Source organism: Portunus trituberculatus, chromosome 41, assembly GCF_017591435.1.
Source record: "Portunus trituberculatus isolate SZX2019 chromosome 41, ASM1759143v1, whole genome shotgun sequence".
NCBI classification, from domain to species: Eukaryota; Metazoa; Arthropoda; class Malacostraca; order Decapoda; family Portunidae; genus Portunus; species Portunus trituberculatus.
Window position 1 is genome coordinate 11,235,159 of NC_059295.1, and position 18,845 is coordinate 11,254,003.

General features: G+C 34.1%; 2 protein-coding genes across 4 annotated transcripts in view; one reads left to right on the forward strand and one right to left on the reverse strand.

The window, feature by feature from the left end:
- The window catches only part of LOC123516500 (N-acetyl-D-glucosamine kinase-like), a 35,382-nt gene extending 24,135 nt beyond the window's left edge, over window positions 1-11,247 (forward strand). Inside the window, exons 4-9 of the mRNA XM_045275892.1 lie at window positions 5,965-6,106; window positions 6,210-6,320; window positions 6,969-7,092; window positions 7,200-7,374; window positions 7,490-7,642; window positions 9,660-11,247. Coding sequence (XP_045131827.1) covers window positions 5,965-6,106; window positions 6,210-6,320; window positions 6,969-7,092; window positions 7,200-7,374; window positions 7,490-7,642; window positions 9,660-9,983 — 1,029 coding nt within the window. The 3' untranslated portion in view covers window positions 9,984-11,247. The remainder of the gene's footprint in view (window positions 1-5,964; window positions 6,107-6,209; window positions 6,321-6,968; window positions 7,093-7,199; window positions 7,375-7,489; window positions 7,643-9,659) is intronic.
- Window positions 11,248-17,638: 6,391 nt separating this feature from the next.
- The window catches only part of LOC123516501 (nucleolar protein 9-like), a 77,755-nt gene continuing 76,548 nt past the window's right edge, over window positions 17,639-18,845 (reverse strand). For all 3 annotated transcript variants that reach the window (XM_045275894.1, XM_045275893.1, XM_045275895.1), the window contains exon 13: window positions 17,639-17,795. The gene's annotated coding sequence lies outside the window, so the exon portion shown is untranslated. The remainder of the gene's footprint in view (window positions 17,796-18,845) is intronic.

The window sequence follows — 18,845 nt, forward strand, 5'->3', positions numbered from 1 at the left end:
TCTTCACGTAATGTTCCAACACAACATAAGTTAGTCCTAGTTCGAATATTTGATTGCGAATTGTACAAAATAAAAATGAGCCGTGGTCCAAGTCTCAGTCGTAACGTTGGCACTTGACATGTCCAATAGCGATCAGCTTACAATGGCTATACAGTAAAGTTGCGTTATATGAAGGGCAGGTTTTCTTTCAAGAACTAGCGCATAACTCCATGACCAGTTACGAAACCTCCTTTGATCACATCTAGGACACTAATCTGTAACATCTTACGGATGGCTGAAAAGTGTAGCTTAATCCAGTGCAGTGACGAAATTGGTGCCGCACTCACACACACACACACACACACACACACACACACACACACGGCCCGGTAGCTCAATGGTTAGAGCGCTGGCTTCACAAGCCAGATGACCGGGGTTCGATTCCCCGGCCGGGTGGAGATATTTGGGTGTGTCTCCTTTCACGTGTAGCCCCTGTTCACCTAGCAGTGAGTAGGTACGGGATGTAAATCGAGGAGTTGTGACCTTGTTGTCCCGGTGTGTGGTGTGTGCCTGGTCTCGGACCTATCCCAAGATCAGAAATAATGAGCTCTGAGCTCGTTCCGTAGGATAACGTCTGGCTGTCTCGTCAGAGACTGCAGCAGATCAAACAGTGAATTACACACACGACTTAATTTCTTATATTGCAGTTAAAGCATATCGGTTCCTTGAATTATCACATGAAATTAGATTTGCAAACAGAAAATTTCTACTGTTTGGATATGTTGAGCAACATAGGGAAAAACCTTCAGCCCTTCATGCATTCCACGTAACAATGGCGGCATGCGCATGCTTGTGGTTATAGCGCCTGTTGAAATAATTAAGCTAGACAGACTCTTTCATACCGCCTAATGACTTATTATTATTGATGCTACTATTAGTATTTATTTCACTAATATATTTGAAGCAGTCATAATACTAAAGGCGTCTTCTCGGTGGCCCAAAACTACATAACTAGTTAGGTATGTTCCTGAGCTCCCCCCAAAAGGGACAACCAAGAATGCGTCGACATCACTGCCAGAGGTACATTATTTCGTTCAGTACATATCACCGATAATGACATTTGACTGCTGGTGAGAAAACAATTTCCTTTGTTTACCACAACATCCAATTTTTCAATGTTATTGCAGATGCAAGAGCCCCAGACGGTATCCTAATATCTTAGATATATTCAAACAAGTGTCCTTAAATAAATTATTGGTATTTATGGTACACTTTTATGGCTCCTGCTGGATTCGAGGGCTTCCTACGTCTGTGCTATAGGTAAACTTTATGTCCGTCGTACAGTATGTCTTGGAGGCGGCGTGGAAACATGTTGCAGTGACGGTGGAAGTCTGGAGTGATGATGATGTGTTCTTTCGAATATTTTTCATCGCTCTTCATTTTAAAATGATAATTATGTCTTATATATATATATATATATATATATATATATATATATATATATATATATATATATATATATATATATATATATATATATATATATATATATATATATATATATATATATATATATATATATATATATATATATATATATATATATATATATATATATATATATATATATATATATATATATATATATATATATATATATATATATATATATATATATATATATATATATATATATATATATATATATATATATATATATATATATATATATATATATATATATATATATATATATATATATATATATATATATATATATATATATATATATATATATATATATATATATATATATATATATATATATATATATATATATATATATATATATATATATATATATATATATATATATATATATATATATATATATATATATATATATATATATATATATATATATATATATATATATATATATATATATATATATATATATATATATATATATATATATATATATATATATATATATATATATATATATATATATATATATATATATATATATATATATATATATATATATATATATATATATATATATATATATATATATATATATATATATATATATATATATATATATATATATATATATATATATATATATATATATATATATATATATATATATATATATATATATATATATATATATATATATATATATATATATATATATATATATATATATATATATATATATATATATATATATATATATATATATATATATATATATATATATATATATATATATATATATATATATATATATATATATATATATATATATATATATATATATATATATATATATATATATATATATATATATATATATATATATATATATATATATATATATATATATATATATATATATATATATATATATATATATATATATATATATATATATATATATATATATATATATATATATATATATATATATATATATATATATATATATATATATATATATATATATATATATATATATATATATATATATATATATATATATATATATATATATATATATATATATATATATATATATATATATATATATATATATATATATATATATATATATATATATATATATATATATATATATATATATATATATATATATATATATATATATATATATATATATATATATATATATATATATATATATATATATATATATATATATATATATATTCCAAGTTTTTCTCTTTCTTACAAGTCATTAAGTTATTGCATAGCATCATGAATTGCATAGCATCATGACAAAGACAATTATTTTATAAACTTCAAGTCAGAAACATGAGAAAAATGTATTTTATTATACGAAGATATTAATGCTCATATCTTAAAACAATTTAGCAGACTTTTTCTTTAACAAAATAGAACACTAAACTTCTGATAGGATATATGCTTCCTATAAATGCCATTTGAAGGTTTTACATAACACACTCTTGGTCACGTTTTTTTTTACTGTTTATGAAACAGCGCGAGTGATTGGCCTGTTGGTGTAAACTCAGCCCAGTCTTCTTTTACTCAAAGACCAAACCTATTAATGCGCCTAAGCAGATTGCACACAGTAGATACCATAGCTAATTAGTAGTTAGTTATGCAGTTTTGGCCCACCAAGAAGACGCCTTTAATCAATTCTTAAACGATAAAATATTATTACTTGTAGTATATTCTTAGGTAACTTGTAAATAATCTTTCATGTTGTACTCGATCGTTAGAACACCATCGGCAGAAACAACAATTGCAACAATAACAAAACAACAACTACAACTACAACTTCTTCTTGTTGTTTTTGTTGTTCAATAATAATAATATTATTAATAATAATAATAATAATATAGTGTAATTAAAGATAATGATGATAATAGTAATAATGCGTATTGTTGTTATTGTTCTGTTCAAGCTAATGTAGTTCCTCAAAATCAATATGTAGTCTACTAGTGATTCGAAAGACGGGTGGAGTGACATGCTTATCTCAACCTTGAGCTTGAACTTCATCTGTCGCTGACGTAGTTACTATAGTCACTACTACATCACCGCGTAATCTTGCTTATCTGCTCTCACCATCTTTCACTTACTGCTCTTACAACATTCTTTCGTCTTTAATCAGTTTCGTGAAATCTATGCATGTTTCCGTTTTATTTTGTAACTTGGTTCTACCTACGTACATACATGGCATGTATCGCCCTACTTCAGAATTAATTTCTTATCTGTATACTAGTGACGTAACTAATCAATGGGTTAACGCAAACTTTAGTCACATTTGGGTAATGTGGTAAAAATATGCAAGTATTGAGTTAATCTTGAGTAATGAGGGAGTCACCACTGCGATATGACGCAATGCAAGACTATGGTATGGTGGGATATAGAACAAGGAAGAATAAGATTTCTCATCCTTGTTGGTGTGGTGTGTGTGCATTCAGCCGTCAAGCTGATATTGCTTTTGCGACGCAATGCAAGACTATAGCATGGTATAAAGGCGGGTTCACAAGTGTCAATATGCGACTGAAACTGCAAGTCGATAGAAGTATCGACTGAGCCCTTCTAGTCGGAACATGTTCACACATAGCGACTGGGAAGTATCGGCTAATTGATGGGAGTGAATGTAAATAAACAGCTACCCAACAAGATGTCTTCCTCTGGTGACGATGATGATTGCGATTATATTAAAGCCTCACAAGTATCCAATCCTCACCTCCAACAACACCCTGCATAGAGGGAAACTGTTCTTGGTGAGTGGCAGCTATCTCATCGAAGGTCGATTTGCGTAAAGGCAGGTTCGCACGTGCCAATTTGCGATTGAAATTGAAATTGAAAGTCGCTATAAGTATCGACTTGTTGGCGCCTTGACGGGAAGTGAATGTAAACAAACAGCTACCCACCAAAATATCTTCCTCCAGTGGCGATGCTGAAGCGGTGGTTGCTCTTCTTTTGGCATAACAGAAGAGAAAATGCCAGTGGATACGTCCCTGGCTAAATAGAAGGAAAAAAAGGAGTGTCTACTACACACTAATCGTAAGAAGAGTAATCACAGTTGCGATCAAATTAAATCCTGACAAGTCTTCAATTCTCAAATCCAACAACACCCTGCATTGAGGGGAAAGTTCCTGGAGAATAGCAGCAATTTCGTCGAACGATGATTTGCGCAGTTTTTTTTTTTTTTTTGTGTGTGTTCTTTTTCCTTCCACAACTCTAACATCTCTACGTCGGCACCACATTTTAAAAACTTACTTCGTGACGTCGCAAATCGCTAGGCACCAATATTAAGTCGGAAAATTTACCGACTTCCAATTTCAGTCGCAATTTGGCACGAATGAACACGCCCTAAGCTTCTATTTATATATTTTTGTGAAATTCATTATTAGAATCCCAGAAGTGCTCTCTTTTTCTCACCAACTCCAACATCTCTCTACATCTGGACACAACATTTTCAAGCCTTTCTCCGTGACGTCACAACGTAAACAAAGTCGCAAATCGACTGAACAAGACCATTATTTTGGTCTTCTTTTTCAACTATTTTTTCAGTCGCTCGGCACCGATATTCACTCAATAACTACCAAGTTTTAATTTCAGCCGCTAATTGACACGTGTAATCCCACCATAAAGCAAGAATTGAGAGATTTCTCATCCCTGCTGGTGTAGAGTATGTGCAAACAGTGTTCATGCTATTCTTTTTGCGAGCTCTAATGCACATTTACTAAGAAAAGATGAATTTAGTACAGTTGACAATCCATTAAATAAATGAAAATGTGATTGATAAACTTTACCGTATTTATGATTAATTTCTTTGTTTAATTTGAGAATCGGGAGGGATCGTATTAATGGTTAATGAGACCTCAACTTTACACTCACACTTACTTTTGAAACTATGGGAATTTCTCATATGTGTGTGGAAAAAATAAGATTGTGGTAGATGCTGTGGAAAGTTTTGTGAATGCTAAATAATTTGTTGCTTCTGAAGAACAAAATCAGACTCGTTTTTACCGTACTGTAATACATCAAAGGTAAAAATTTGCAAGAATTCATTGTTTGTCAAATATGGTCATTTATTTTCTTTGACTTTTTAAGAAATGTGAAAGTTTTGGTTTCGTATCTCCAACTAACTAAGCCAAAACCTGCCTTTGCTAACCTAAGTCCTAACCTTAAACTAACCTAACGTAACCTAACCTACGCCCAATCTAACTCTGTTTCTAGCACGGTGTTGCTATTCAAAAACATCAGTACCAGCCAATAATAGCCAAGCAAAAAATCTTCATAAACGTGAAGTACAGAGTATACTGCAATATGCAGTGGTGTCATGCACTACTGACAAGGACTGCTTGTAAACATTAACTCCTATTAGATTTTGTTAGAATCTTTATTTCCTTTTCTTTTTGAGAGCCAATAAAATACTATTTTCCAGCTAATGATGTACGTATTGGATTCTAGGGTCTCTGTATGAGTGGATGTGAAGAAGAGGAAACCAATAAGGAATTGGAAGCTACAATCCTAGCCCAATATCCTTCCTTGGCCCGCCATGTCACCATCACATCAGATACGTATGGCTCCATTGCAACTGGTTGTCAGAAAGGTAGCATAAAAATTTGTGCTGTTGTATCATTGAAGATCTGGTTGCATAAACATTTATGAAGTGGCTTAACCAGTGAGTGACTAAATGCTGACTATTTTTTCAGGTGGGATTGTACTGATCAGTGGAACAGGAAGCAATGCTTTATTGGTGAACCCCAATGGTCGCATTGCACGCTGTGGTGGTTGGGGCCACATACTAGGTGATGAAGGTGGTGGTAAGTGGCACAGAAATCCCTATTCTGAAAGGAAGACAAAATTTCACAACTGTTTATATAAATTACTGAGATTAAAGGAAGGAACAAATTTTTTTTTCATAACAATAACAAATAGCGTCAGTAGTAGATGAAATTGCGTATTTGTCTTTTCTATGGAATGATTTACTATTATTTAAGGTTTACACAACAGTCAGTATTCAACTCATGAACTTTGTTGATGAATAAGAATTTCTTCCTTATTTGGGACACATCCTATTCATTCATTTATTAGTTTACTAGTTAAAGTTTTATCTTACCTCACTACTAAATAGTTAGCATGTCTATTAACACATCTGTATGTCAATCCTGGTTGAAATCTAAGATGTGTTATTAGTGCACAGACCATCCTTGGTGACTAATAAAAGGTATCTAAGAAAATAAATGGAATGTAAACCATTTGGAGAAAAGTTAAATACATAAGTAGTAGGTACATTATATACATTTCAGTTCATCCCTACCTATAAAATTTGGCATACATAACCAATTAATGGCATGCATTAAGAAATTACCATATTATATAATCATGAATGCAGTAAAATATGTCGTTACAATGCTGCTTTCCTGTCAGTCTCTTGCTACCTGGTCTAACAATATTTCTTTTCCATCCAGCATTCTGGATAGCTGCACGAGGTGTAAAGATCTTGTTTGATGAGGAAGACAACTTGATTGATCCCATCTTTAGCACAGAGAAGTTGAGAAGTGTTGTTTACAGCCACTTTGACATCAAAGACAGGTAGGAACAGCTGTGATAATCATTATACATACCTTTATGCTAAACTAATCTTTAATCAGTTTATGTTATCTTCATTATTACCTCTAATTGAATCTAATCTGTGACAGGTATGGTATGCTGGAGCATGCTTATACATACTTTGATAAGTCTAAGTATGCAGGTCTCACATCAAAGATTGGGAAAGCAGCCATGGAAGGAGATCCAATGTGTGGTCGCATTATGTATGATGGAGGGTATGCCCTTGGTCGCCATATCTCTGCACTGTCTCGAAATATTGACTCTGTACGTAACCAGTGTGATATATAATTGTACCACATGGAAATATGAGTGTATGAGATGGACAAAAGATTAGTGATGAAAAGAATTCATTTCACATTTCCCTTTTTACTTTTTTTAGGACCTATTCATGACAGAAAATGGACTCCAGATAGTATGTGCTGGATCTGTATGGAAATCATGGGAGTTACTTCGTCCTGGCTTTCTAGATGGAGTGAAACCTCATTGTGAGAAAGATGTACCTGTTCCAAAGTTCACTTTGGTAAAGCTTACGGTAAGAAGTTTAACTGTTTGTGTATAGGATTTGATTTGTTTATAATCCATGTCCTACTCATCTTTCTGATGATGTCTGTAGCATCATAAATCTTTACATATTATATAAATCTTTACTTGCAATATATCATTGTCATTTGCTTTTTGCTGTTATCAACTTCTTAAAAGCTGGATTTAACATGTACATACAGTAAGTCCTCGTTATACGGTGCATATGCTTTCCTGAAAACCTGACCGCAAATCAAAATTACCGTATACCAAACATTTTCTAAGAGTTTTGATGTCCAGGCCACGCACAGGTTCTTCTTCCTCATCACCCTCTTTTTCTGCCTCCTGTGATGCCTTGTCTTGTTCATCACTTGAGAGAGGTTCTGCATGGCTTTCCAAAAGATCTTGAACATCATCATCATCAACTTCATCGAAGCCAGCCCTATGGCACAGATTTAATATGTCATTTCTGATTGCACCAATGTCGTCTTCAGCGAAACCTAGGAAGTCATGCACGCATTCTGGCCATACTTTATTCCATGCCAAGTTCATTGTAGACGTCTTCATCATGTCCCAAGATGACTTGATGTTATCTAAGGTGTGTTTGATGTTTTACGACTTCCACCATTCTCTGATAGTGGGCTTGCCAGGCCCATCTGTGCCCTTTATCAGTTGCTGCATGGTTTGCTACTGGTAGTAAGCTTTTAATGTTTGCCATAATTGTTATGAATATATTTGTGCTTACAATAGACCCTTTAATATTCCATTTATTCATCTAATTAGTAATGCATGTAGGTAATATGTAATGCAGTTAAAAAAAAAAGGAGGGGAGGGGAAGAGATAACAGGCTCCAAGGGTGGTAAAGTTAAAGTCAGTACTGTGAGTGGTGGGGAGGTGTGGTGTGGATGACGTCATCACCCCTGCTCCCCCGCGCTGGGCCCTCTCGGATGACATGAGCGGATACCGTATCTGTGAATTTTTCTTCCCGTACATCGAATTGAGAGTAGTAATTTCCAAATACCGTAACTGAATTTACCGGATAAAGAACTACCATATAACGAGGACTTAATGTACTCTGGTCAGCCTTTGTCAGCCAATGGCAGTGAAATTGCTAGCAATGATGTACTGTGCTAGGGTGATTGTACAAAATATTTAAACTAATTTAGTTCAGTATAAGTATGTAGTTGGTCTCCTCCAGAAATGTTGTTTGGTGCCCTCTACCATCTTATGTACTGTCTGTATTCTTGCTCAATCTTCTATCTGTGCTGTACAAAATTTGCACAATATTTTTGTATTTGGTAATATTGTTCTGTACCTCCCTTAGTTTTGATAGCAATCAGATCATTACTGCCAAAAATAATTTTTATTCACTTTAAAATCTACATCCATGTCATAAAGCCACTATAATTTTTCCCTTGGCCAAAGCAGACCTATAGCTTCACATTTTGTTGTTTCATTACTATATGTTGCAAAAAACTAAGTTTTACATACTATGTTGCAGTTAATATGGAAAAACAATAACAGACCTATACTTGCTCTGAATGACAACATTCAGGATTTCAGTGATAGGAAAAGTTAAATTTTGGTCTGGCTACACACTCCATGTCTGGGTTGGAAGAATATTGCTACTGCATTCTCTCTTTACCAAATAGTAACTAAATAAGGTACAAAACTTAAGAAATTATTTGTCTTCTTATTTATACAATGAAAGAGGAATGAAATTTTGTTTTAGTTTTCTCCTCTTATTTCAGTAAGATACTATTACTATGTGACACATGTTCAAGGCATTTTTTATAGAGAATAAATGTGTTGAATGGGGCCACTGTAGTACAGTGGGACTACATGTACTTTAATGGCCAAGAGGTCCTTAGGCACATGGGTTTGAATCCTGGCCATGGTCCAAATAAAGATATGGCATCCACTCAGAGTACTAGTCCCCAAGTGCTACAAAAAAGTGTGTGCTAAATGGATAAGAAAACATTATGTAAGGATATTTATATTTTGAAATCTATTTTTTTTTTCTTTTTTAGGTAACGAGTGCTATGGGGGCTACTTATATGGGAGCAGAGAAGGCATCTTACAACTTGCCTCGTGACTACAGCAAGAATGTTTCTCCAATATTCAAATATTTGCAGAGCAGTCATCTGACTTCCACTGATCCTCAGAAATCCCCATCCTTTACTAGTGAATGTGAATCAAGATATACCACAGACACGGAGGTCCATAATGAATCGAGTACCAATGGAAGTGTTAATGGAGAAAATGGACATACCAATGGAAAAATTAATGGACAAGTCAATGACATAATACTTGAAATAAAGTCCAAAGCTATGGAAAAGCCAATAAGTGCTTAGTCTCTCTCCTCTTTTTTCTGTATGTATGTATGTATGTATTATATAACTGTAAACACACCTTTATCAGAATAAGTGGGGTGTGTGTGTGAATGAAATTTGAAATCAGTCTTTGAAAGCAACATTGTGTTACTGTATATGTATGTTTATGTGAATGCATATATAGTTTTTAAAGGCAAAGTACATGTTTTGCATTGGATAGATTTAGTCATCTTACAGCAGCCTGGTAAGCTGCAAGATTATTTACAAGTTTTGTGATAACCAGAACCTAAATAGAACTTGGTGTTTTATGTATGAGTATACTGCAAGTCAAATTTTCTTCACAACTTAAGTTTAACTTGAAATGCATTGGCATATAACAAAATAAATGTGTAGCTTTATTTATTAAATAACTACTGAGGTATTAGTACAGCACCAATGTTAGAATTTTACACTGACAAATCACAATAAGAACAACTTGATTAATGATAATGTATATATTTTTTAATCTACACAATCGTGCAATGTGAGAGTTACCTTCATGTCAACTTGTATAATGGTTTAGTTTATTCAAAGTATAAGAAGTGCAACTTACTAACACATCTGTGATTGTTGCTTGCTCTAAATTTGCAATTTGAAATAGTGTATTGCAAAAAGAATGAGAAATACAAATGGAGTGATTGGATATGGCAACAAAGGTAGCATAACTTATGTGGAACTTTAAATTGTGCCAGCAACTTCCTTATCTAAAATATTGATAGTTTGTAATAATTTGTGTAAATAAGTTGTTTGGTCTTAGTATTTACAAAGAGGAGTGGAAGTCCAAGGGTTCACACGTAGGAACCACTAAGCTAACATGATGTACTTATTTGAATTGTTTGTGGACATGAATACAGCCTTTAAAAATTATGTTTGCAATGTTCATTTATTATTTTGTTTGTAGACATAAATACAGCCTTTGCAATGTTCATTTATATGATTTTGTTAGTGACAATTACTTATGAAAGTGAAGGTTATAATGTAGTATTTTGATTGAACATGTAAATATAAATTTGTTCACAGATGCTCAAACCTGAAAGGTAGTTCCATTATGACAACTTATGTAGATATACATATTTTTAAAGTCAGTGATTTCTATGCAAGTGGCATTTAAGGAAATTAGTCTTCTTATCATTCATACCATATATTGTAATCATCAACTCCTCCATATACACACACACACACACACACACACACACACACACATTAAAAAGTTTAGTTTACACATAGAAAAGTGGATATCTGGAATGGCTTGAGTGAAGAGATTGTAACAACAGAAAATGTACATATATTTAAGGAAAAATTGGACAAAAGTAGATATGGAGACAGGTCACTAGGAGCCCTGCTCAAACCCTGTAAATATACAACTAGGTAAAGTAGATAAATACACACACACACACCGCGTAGTGTAGTGGTTAGCACGCTCAACTCACAATCGAGAGGGCCGGGTTCAAGTCCTGGTAAGCGGCAAGGCAAATGGGCAAGCCTCAATGTGTGGACCCTGTTCACCTAGCAGTAAATAGGTACGGAATGTAACTCGAGGGGTTGTGGCCTCACTTTCCTGGTGTGTGTTGTGTGTTGATGTGGTCTCAGTCCTATCCGAAGATCGGTCTATGAGCTCTGAGCTCGCTCCGTAATAGGGAAGACTGGCTGGGTGACCAGCAGACAACCGAGGTGAATTACACACACACACACACACACACACACACACACACACACACACACACACACACACACACACACACACACACACAGCGCGTAGTGTAGTGGTTAGCACACTCGACTCACAATCGAGAGGGCCGGGTTCGAGTCCCGGGGGAGTAGCGAGGCAAATGGGCAAGTCTCTTGATGTGTGGCCCCTGTTCACCTAGCAGTAAATAGATACGAGATGTAACTCAAGGGGTTGTGGTCTTGCTTTCCCGGTGTGTGGGGTGTGTTGTGGTCTCAGTCCTACCCGAAGATTGGTCTATGAGCTCTGAGCTCGCTCCGTAATGGGGAAGACTGGCTGGGTGAGCAGCAGGCAACCAAGGTGAATCACACACACACACACACACACACACACACACACACACACACACACACACACACACACACACCGCATAGTGTAGTGGTTAGCACGCTCGACTCACAATCGAGAGGGCCGGGTTCAAGTCCCGGGGGAGTAGCGAGGCAAATGGCTGGGTGACCAGCAGGCAACCGAGGTGAATCACACACACACACACACACACACGGTAGCGCAGTGGTTAGAGCACTGGCTTCACAAGTCAGAGGACCGGGGTGGAGATATTTGGGTGTGTCTCCTTTCACGTGTAGCCCCTGTTCACCTAGCAGTGAGTGAGTAGGTACGGGATGTAAATCGAGGAGTTGTGACCTTGTTGTCCCGGTGTGTGGTGTGTGCCTGGTCTCAGGCCTATCCGAAGATTGGAAATAATGAGCTCTGAGCTCGTTCCGTATGGTAACGTCTGGCTGTCTCGTCATAGACTGCAGCAGATCAAACAGTGAAACACACACACACACACACACACACACACACACACACACACACACACACACACCCACCCACCCACCCACCCACTCTCTCTCTCTCTCTCTCTCTCTCTCTCTCTCTCTCTCTCTCTGAAAGCAAAATAAATACTGTAAATTATAGAAATCACAAGTAAAAGTAGAACATTACAGTAAGCAGCCAACAAGGGTTAGATGTTATAAGTGACAAACAAAATTCCGAATCTATAGGCAAGCATTTAGATACAGTAATTTGTTTACATCGAAACAAGTAATTTTTGTTGAAATTCTATTTTCATATACTAGTCTTACAATTTGATGTTCTTTTTCCACAATCAAGTGAAGGATGGAAATAACAAAAGTTGAGAGACTGTATCATCCCTTCTAAGACTGAACATACTACTAAGTCATGCCATTTAATGAGTTAGTGGAATAGAGTTTGTTGTCAATACTAACTGAGAATGACATGGAATTTGACATAAAGAGCCTATATGATTAAATCATGTAAAAAAAAACTATGAAATAATTTGGTTAGTACAGAAAATTCCAGACTTTCATCCTTTATATAATACATGATATTGTAGCTAGTCTTGCATATTGTGAAGAGAAAAAGATGCAGGAGGCAAAAATGTATTAAGTTTCTGTACCTCTTAGTAATTTGCAAATCTAAGCTTTCAAGTCATTTGCAAATCTAAACTTTAATGTTGAGTTTCTAGTTATCAGAGGAAACTTATTTCTTATATTTAGTAAAAATGGAAGTAGATATTAAAACTTTATATTGAAATATTACCGGTCAAAATAATTTCTATTGGAAATTATAATATAGTTCTTCCCCTTATAGTATCAAAATGAGTGTGCATAATGTACTAGTTAGATTGTAATTTACAACACCTCAGGAGGTATTGCTCTGGAAAGTGATCCTAATATAGTACTATAATAATTATTCTGTTTATAGACTTAAGTGCAATTCAAACCAGTAGTGCACAAGAGCAGATCAAATAATTTGGACTAAATGCTAATAAGAAAATCTGAAATATGTTATACTGCAATGCCCTGAATACCCAACTATAAAATATAAATTGGTATTGTTACTGGTATTGAATTAAGTATGGATCATTGTTAAAAGAGAAGTTTGACATATTATGTGTAAACAGATGAGAAATAAGAAATTCTACATGATTTTTATATATATATATATATATATATATATATATATATATATATATATATATATATATATATATATATATATATATATATATATATATATATATATTAGTCCCATCCAATAATTATCTCCTCAAGTCTTCCCTGTTCTTCTATATTTGGACATTTGTTTCAAGATTTTTTTTTTTCTCTCTCCATTTAAAGTAACATTTGCACATGTAGATATAGATAATCTCAGGTGAAGTTCAAGGACATTTAAGTATTTACTTACATGTAACTATTGTATGAGTGAGATGTGTTTCCTTGTTACTTCTACAGCACTATAATGATTAATTGATGTAGTATTATAATCCTCATTACTGATGACTGTATGGAATTCTTACAGCTTGGAAATGTGCAAATGATAATACAATAATACAACAAAATTCAAAAGGGTAATTAATAGTCATACAAGTAGTGGCTATGCAATTCAGAAAGGAAGATGGCATGAAAATGTGATAACCCACAAACATATCAAATAATGACATATCAGAAATGTTGCAAAATGGGGCCAATGGATGCATGTTGATATTGTATGGGAACATTAATATGCCTTAAGAGTTTATGTAACCAATCATTGATCATAACTGTTGCAAATACAAATTTTTACCTAATTCAAAATATGGTAATTTTTTTTTTTTTTTTTTTTTTTTTTTTGTAAAGGGATAGTGTATAAAATAAAGGAAAAAAAATTGATGACATTGATTTTGAATTGCATTATGTACTAATACAGTATTTTTGTGCTCTTCCAAGTGGTTGTACTAATTAATTTGTTAAACTGACATCTCTGGTAATATTGTCAAGGATATCTGTTCCATATACGTAATGAAATTAATATAATTATTATTACTATTATCAGTGGTGTTTTTATTTTGTTTACTTTTTTTTTATATAGGTATAATGTTAAATGTAAATATAGATATATCTCTGCAAATATATTATAATATATAATAATTAATGAGTTTGTATCCCCTTCAATACTGGGAGACATATTTACCTTGTGATTTGTTTATGATTAGACAATTTTATTGACATTGAGAAGGATCTGTGGAGGTCAGAAGATTAATGGCCACATTCTTCACTATTTTAATCTCATCTAAGTTTCTGAAGCAGTATAAAATCACCGAATAGTAACAAAAATTAATACGGAAAAGTGTCGTGGTACGTTAAATTCAATACGAGGTGAGTAGCAAGTGTTACTCTGCTGTTATCATGGTAATTAACTTAACTAATTAACTAAAGTCATCCATAAGAATATTTAAGTGCCACATTGCAAGACAGTTTAAAATTCCACACTTGAAGGTCTGTGGATGAACTTTAGAAAATAAGGGAAACTGCAAGAGAAAGTGGATAAAATTAAATGGGGAATGATAACTTCTCAGTGTGGTGATTGCTACTGTAATTTGGGACTAGCCTATGCTGATATTACCATGAGGTATGTGATCCTTCTTTCTTCTTGTTAGGCTCTGCTCTTAACAGCAGCATAATCTAGATGAGGCCTAACCCAAGCCAAATATAACTTTACTGTTATTTTGGGACATAAAACAATTCTAAAAATTAGTCCTAGCATCCTATTTACCTTATTTCTGGTCCCTAATTGTCTTAGTATCAGGTGACTTCAATAAATTAGTTGGCATCTTTCAGCTTCTATAACAATTTATTTTTTGTCTGATTGATACAGCAAGCAGAGACACATTTATTCAAGGGAGGCATCAATGTTCTTACCTCCATGGAAGCTCCTGCCTTCTAATTCCTTTTCTTCCACAGAAAGATTCTAATGAAGTATAAGGACCGTAATTTATGAGCTCTTATCATGATATAAGACATTCACTGATCACTCAGCCACCATCTCCAACAACTGAAAAGTAACAAGCTTGAAGTATACCAAGACTGATAAGAAATCCATCCATTTCTTGGGTCATAGAAATTGGTCTGGGAAGAGGTAAATCTTCAGTGAGTATATTCCAGGTCTTATCCATCTAAAAAAAAAAAAAAAAAAAAAAGTCACCATCATCATTTTCTTTTAATGTCAGAATTTTCCCATTTAGGGTGGGGCTGGATGGGCGATGGCTGCTTTCCACAACAGGCAAACTTGTGCAATATGTTCTTCTATTTCCAACAAATTCATATCATCCGTCACACACTCCCTACATCTTTTCTTTGGTCTTCCCAACAGCCATTGGACTCCAACCCTCGCCTTCTCCACCTTGCTCAACACCCCTCCCTCCATTTTCAGACCTGAGCATCGTTGGTGATACCATTTTGTTGTTACACATAGTAGACAGCACTGAGTTTGCTCTCACTCCTCTTCCACAACATTTTCCTGACTGAATTCTTTTTCTAGCTTCATTTCTGGTCACCATTAGTTTTTGTCTTATCCATGCTTATTTTCAGTCCCCTCTGCTCCATCCCCTCCTTCCACCTATTAAACATGTCAGTCACTTCTTCCTTTGATTCTGCTGTTAATACCAGATCATTGGCATAAAGTAGCTCCCATGGGTCATCTCCTCTTGCCAGTTTAATAGACTCCTCCATTATCATGATAATGAGTAGTGGACTAAGAGCAGATCCCTGGTGTACCCCTACTCTTATGTCCAAGTCCCTTGATGTTCATGCCATTGTTTTCATTCTTGATCTTGTTTCCACATACAGACACATCACTGCAGGCTCGAGCCTTTCGAGCACTTTTTGTCTCTTTAGTGCCCACTCAATTGCTTTCCTTGGCACTGTCAAATTCCTTCTTTAGATCAACAGATATGGAAAAGCTTTTTCCTTTCACTGAACTCCTGTATTTGCCTCATTATAAAAAGTGCACCTGTTGTCGATTTTCCTGGGCAAAAACCAAACTGTCAACCATCCTCATTTATCAGTTTCCTCAGCCTCTCTTCCAATACCTTTTTGAATACTGTAGTTTCATTTTGTGTTCCAATAGTCTAATTTCTCTATATTTTCCAGACTCAGGCATCTCCTTTTTATTTATAGACTGGCACTGTCATACTCTTTATCCAGTCTTCAAGAATTTCTCCCTTGTCAATTATGCCTATAAATACTCGTTAATTCTCTTATAACACTCGCTTTCTTAAACAAGTCACTGGTCATTTCTTTCAATGTTCTGTTCACTTCTTCCTTTGAAACTTCTTCTATTGGATCTTCCACCACATCCATCTCTTCCAGGGCATGTTCATTTTTCTCATTTAACAGGTTTTCAAAGTAGCACATCCACCTCTCAAGTATTTCTTCCTCCTTTATCTTGATAATTCCACTTTCATCCTTTATATATTTTGCTCCAGATACATCTTTCTTTTCTTACTTCATTTATTTTGCAATTTTGAACATATCTTTTTACTTCTTATTAGTATTCCATTCTGCATCCCAATTTTCCCACACCAACCTCTTTGCTCTGGCTTTTAGAGTGCTTTGCTTTTTATTCTCTCTTATCTTCATCATTCTGTGTTCTCTTCCACCTTTTGTATGCCCTTTTCTTTTCCTGCACCCCCAACTGTACTGCTTCATTCCACTACCATGTTTCTCTTTACCTCCTTTGGTGTCCTGTGGTTTTACCACAGACTTCTTTAGCAGCCTCCAGAACATTTTTACTCAGTTCCTTCCATCCTCCTCTATTTACAATATTTTTTCTGTTCTCTAAATGACTTTCCTTTTAGGGAATGTATTATTCAAGATGAAGAGCATAGGCTAGCAATATTCCAGGTATTGTAGTCATGCCTGACATAGATTCTGAATAGGATTCCACATAAAAAAAAAAAAAAAAAAAAAAAAATCTTTTAAAACATCATATAATATTAAATTTGTGCAGTGAAAGTGTTTTACAGTACAGCACTTTGGTCAAATGAATACAAGTGACTTATATTACTAGATTCTGATACATTCTGATCTTCATGACTTCAAATTTGATTGGTCAAGAAAAGACAACAAAAAGGTAATCTTTTAATATGAAGAGAAAACATATCTTACTCTGTGAGGAAGTGAGCTGCTCAAGTCAACAGGAAAATTCAAAGCAGGAATGATGTCAACTGTAATGTTCCCAGCTCCAGGTGATACCATGTCTAGTGGAGTATGGTAATTTTGTACCTGTAAATGCAGATAAAGGAAAATGAGATAATGCCCAATATTAAGTATGAAATAAGAAGGATAGTGGTTAGTCCTAGTGTGCCAGAGCCAGACAGCCTTTAATAACTTCTGTTTCCATGAACTGTTTCTTTAGTATAGAAATCTGAAGATTGTACAAATATTCAGTTTCACTTGCCTTCACTTGGTTTATATCTTAATCATATAAAGTATGTTAATATATCTGTATCTTCCATATATCTAGTATATCTGAAATCTGTTCCTAAGACAATGATCATTATAAAAAGATCTACAAGGCAGAGGTTGACCACTTAGAATAGGACAACACAAAAACATATTGTGAAAATTGTGACAAGACCTCCAGTGGGTTGATGCTATAATATGTTGGCAATAACTGGTACTCAAAATTTGGATGAGCTGACATCTCAATGTCACAGAACCAAACCCAGTCACTTATCATACCAGCAGTCACTTCACACCAAGGCTACAAACATCCAGACCCATTAAGAGTGGAGTGGAAATTAGATATTTCTTTATCAATCCAAACAAAGACTCAAGTGTATCAAAAATTAACCAAGGATTTGTGCCAAGTAAGAACACATATAAAAATAAACACACACACACACACACACACACACACACACACACACACACACACACACACACACACACACACACACACACACACACACAGAATGGGACCATATCAAGAAGGAAAAACGAGACCAATTAAAATACTACTAAAATCACAAGCAGCAACAGAAGAAATATTATATAGAACAACAAAACTTAGAGAAACAGAAGGCTGTAAGGATATCTATATAAAGAAAAATAGAAATGAGGAAGAAAGGAAGAGATACAATGAACTGGCAGCAGCAGTAAGGGAAAAGAATAATGAAAGGTCAGAAGAGGAGAAGAAGGCATTTTTGGAGAATTCTAGGAGACAGGATAAGGAAATGGTATATAAACGAGAAGGAAGAGAAAAAAGTGGAACAAGTTTAACTAAAAATGATAAAGGCAAAAGACTAAAATGATGTATACGAACATAGACGG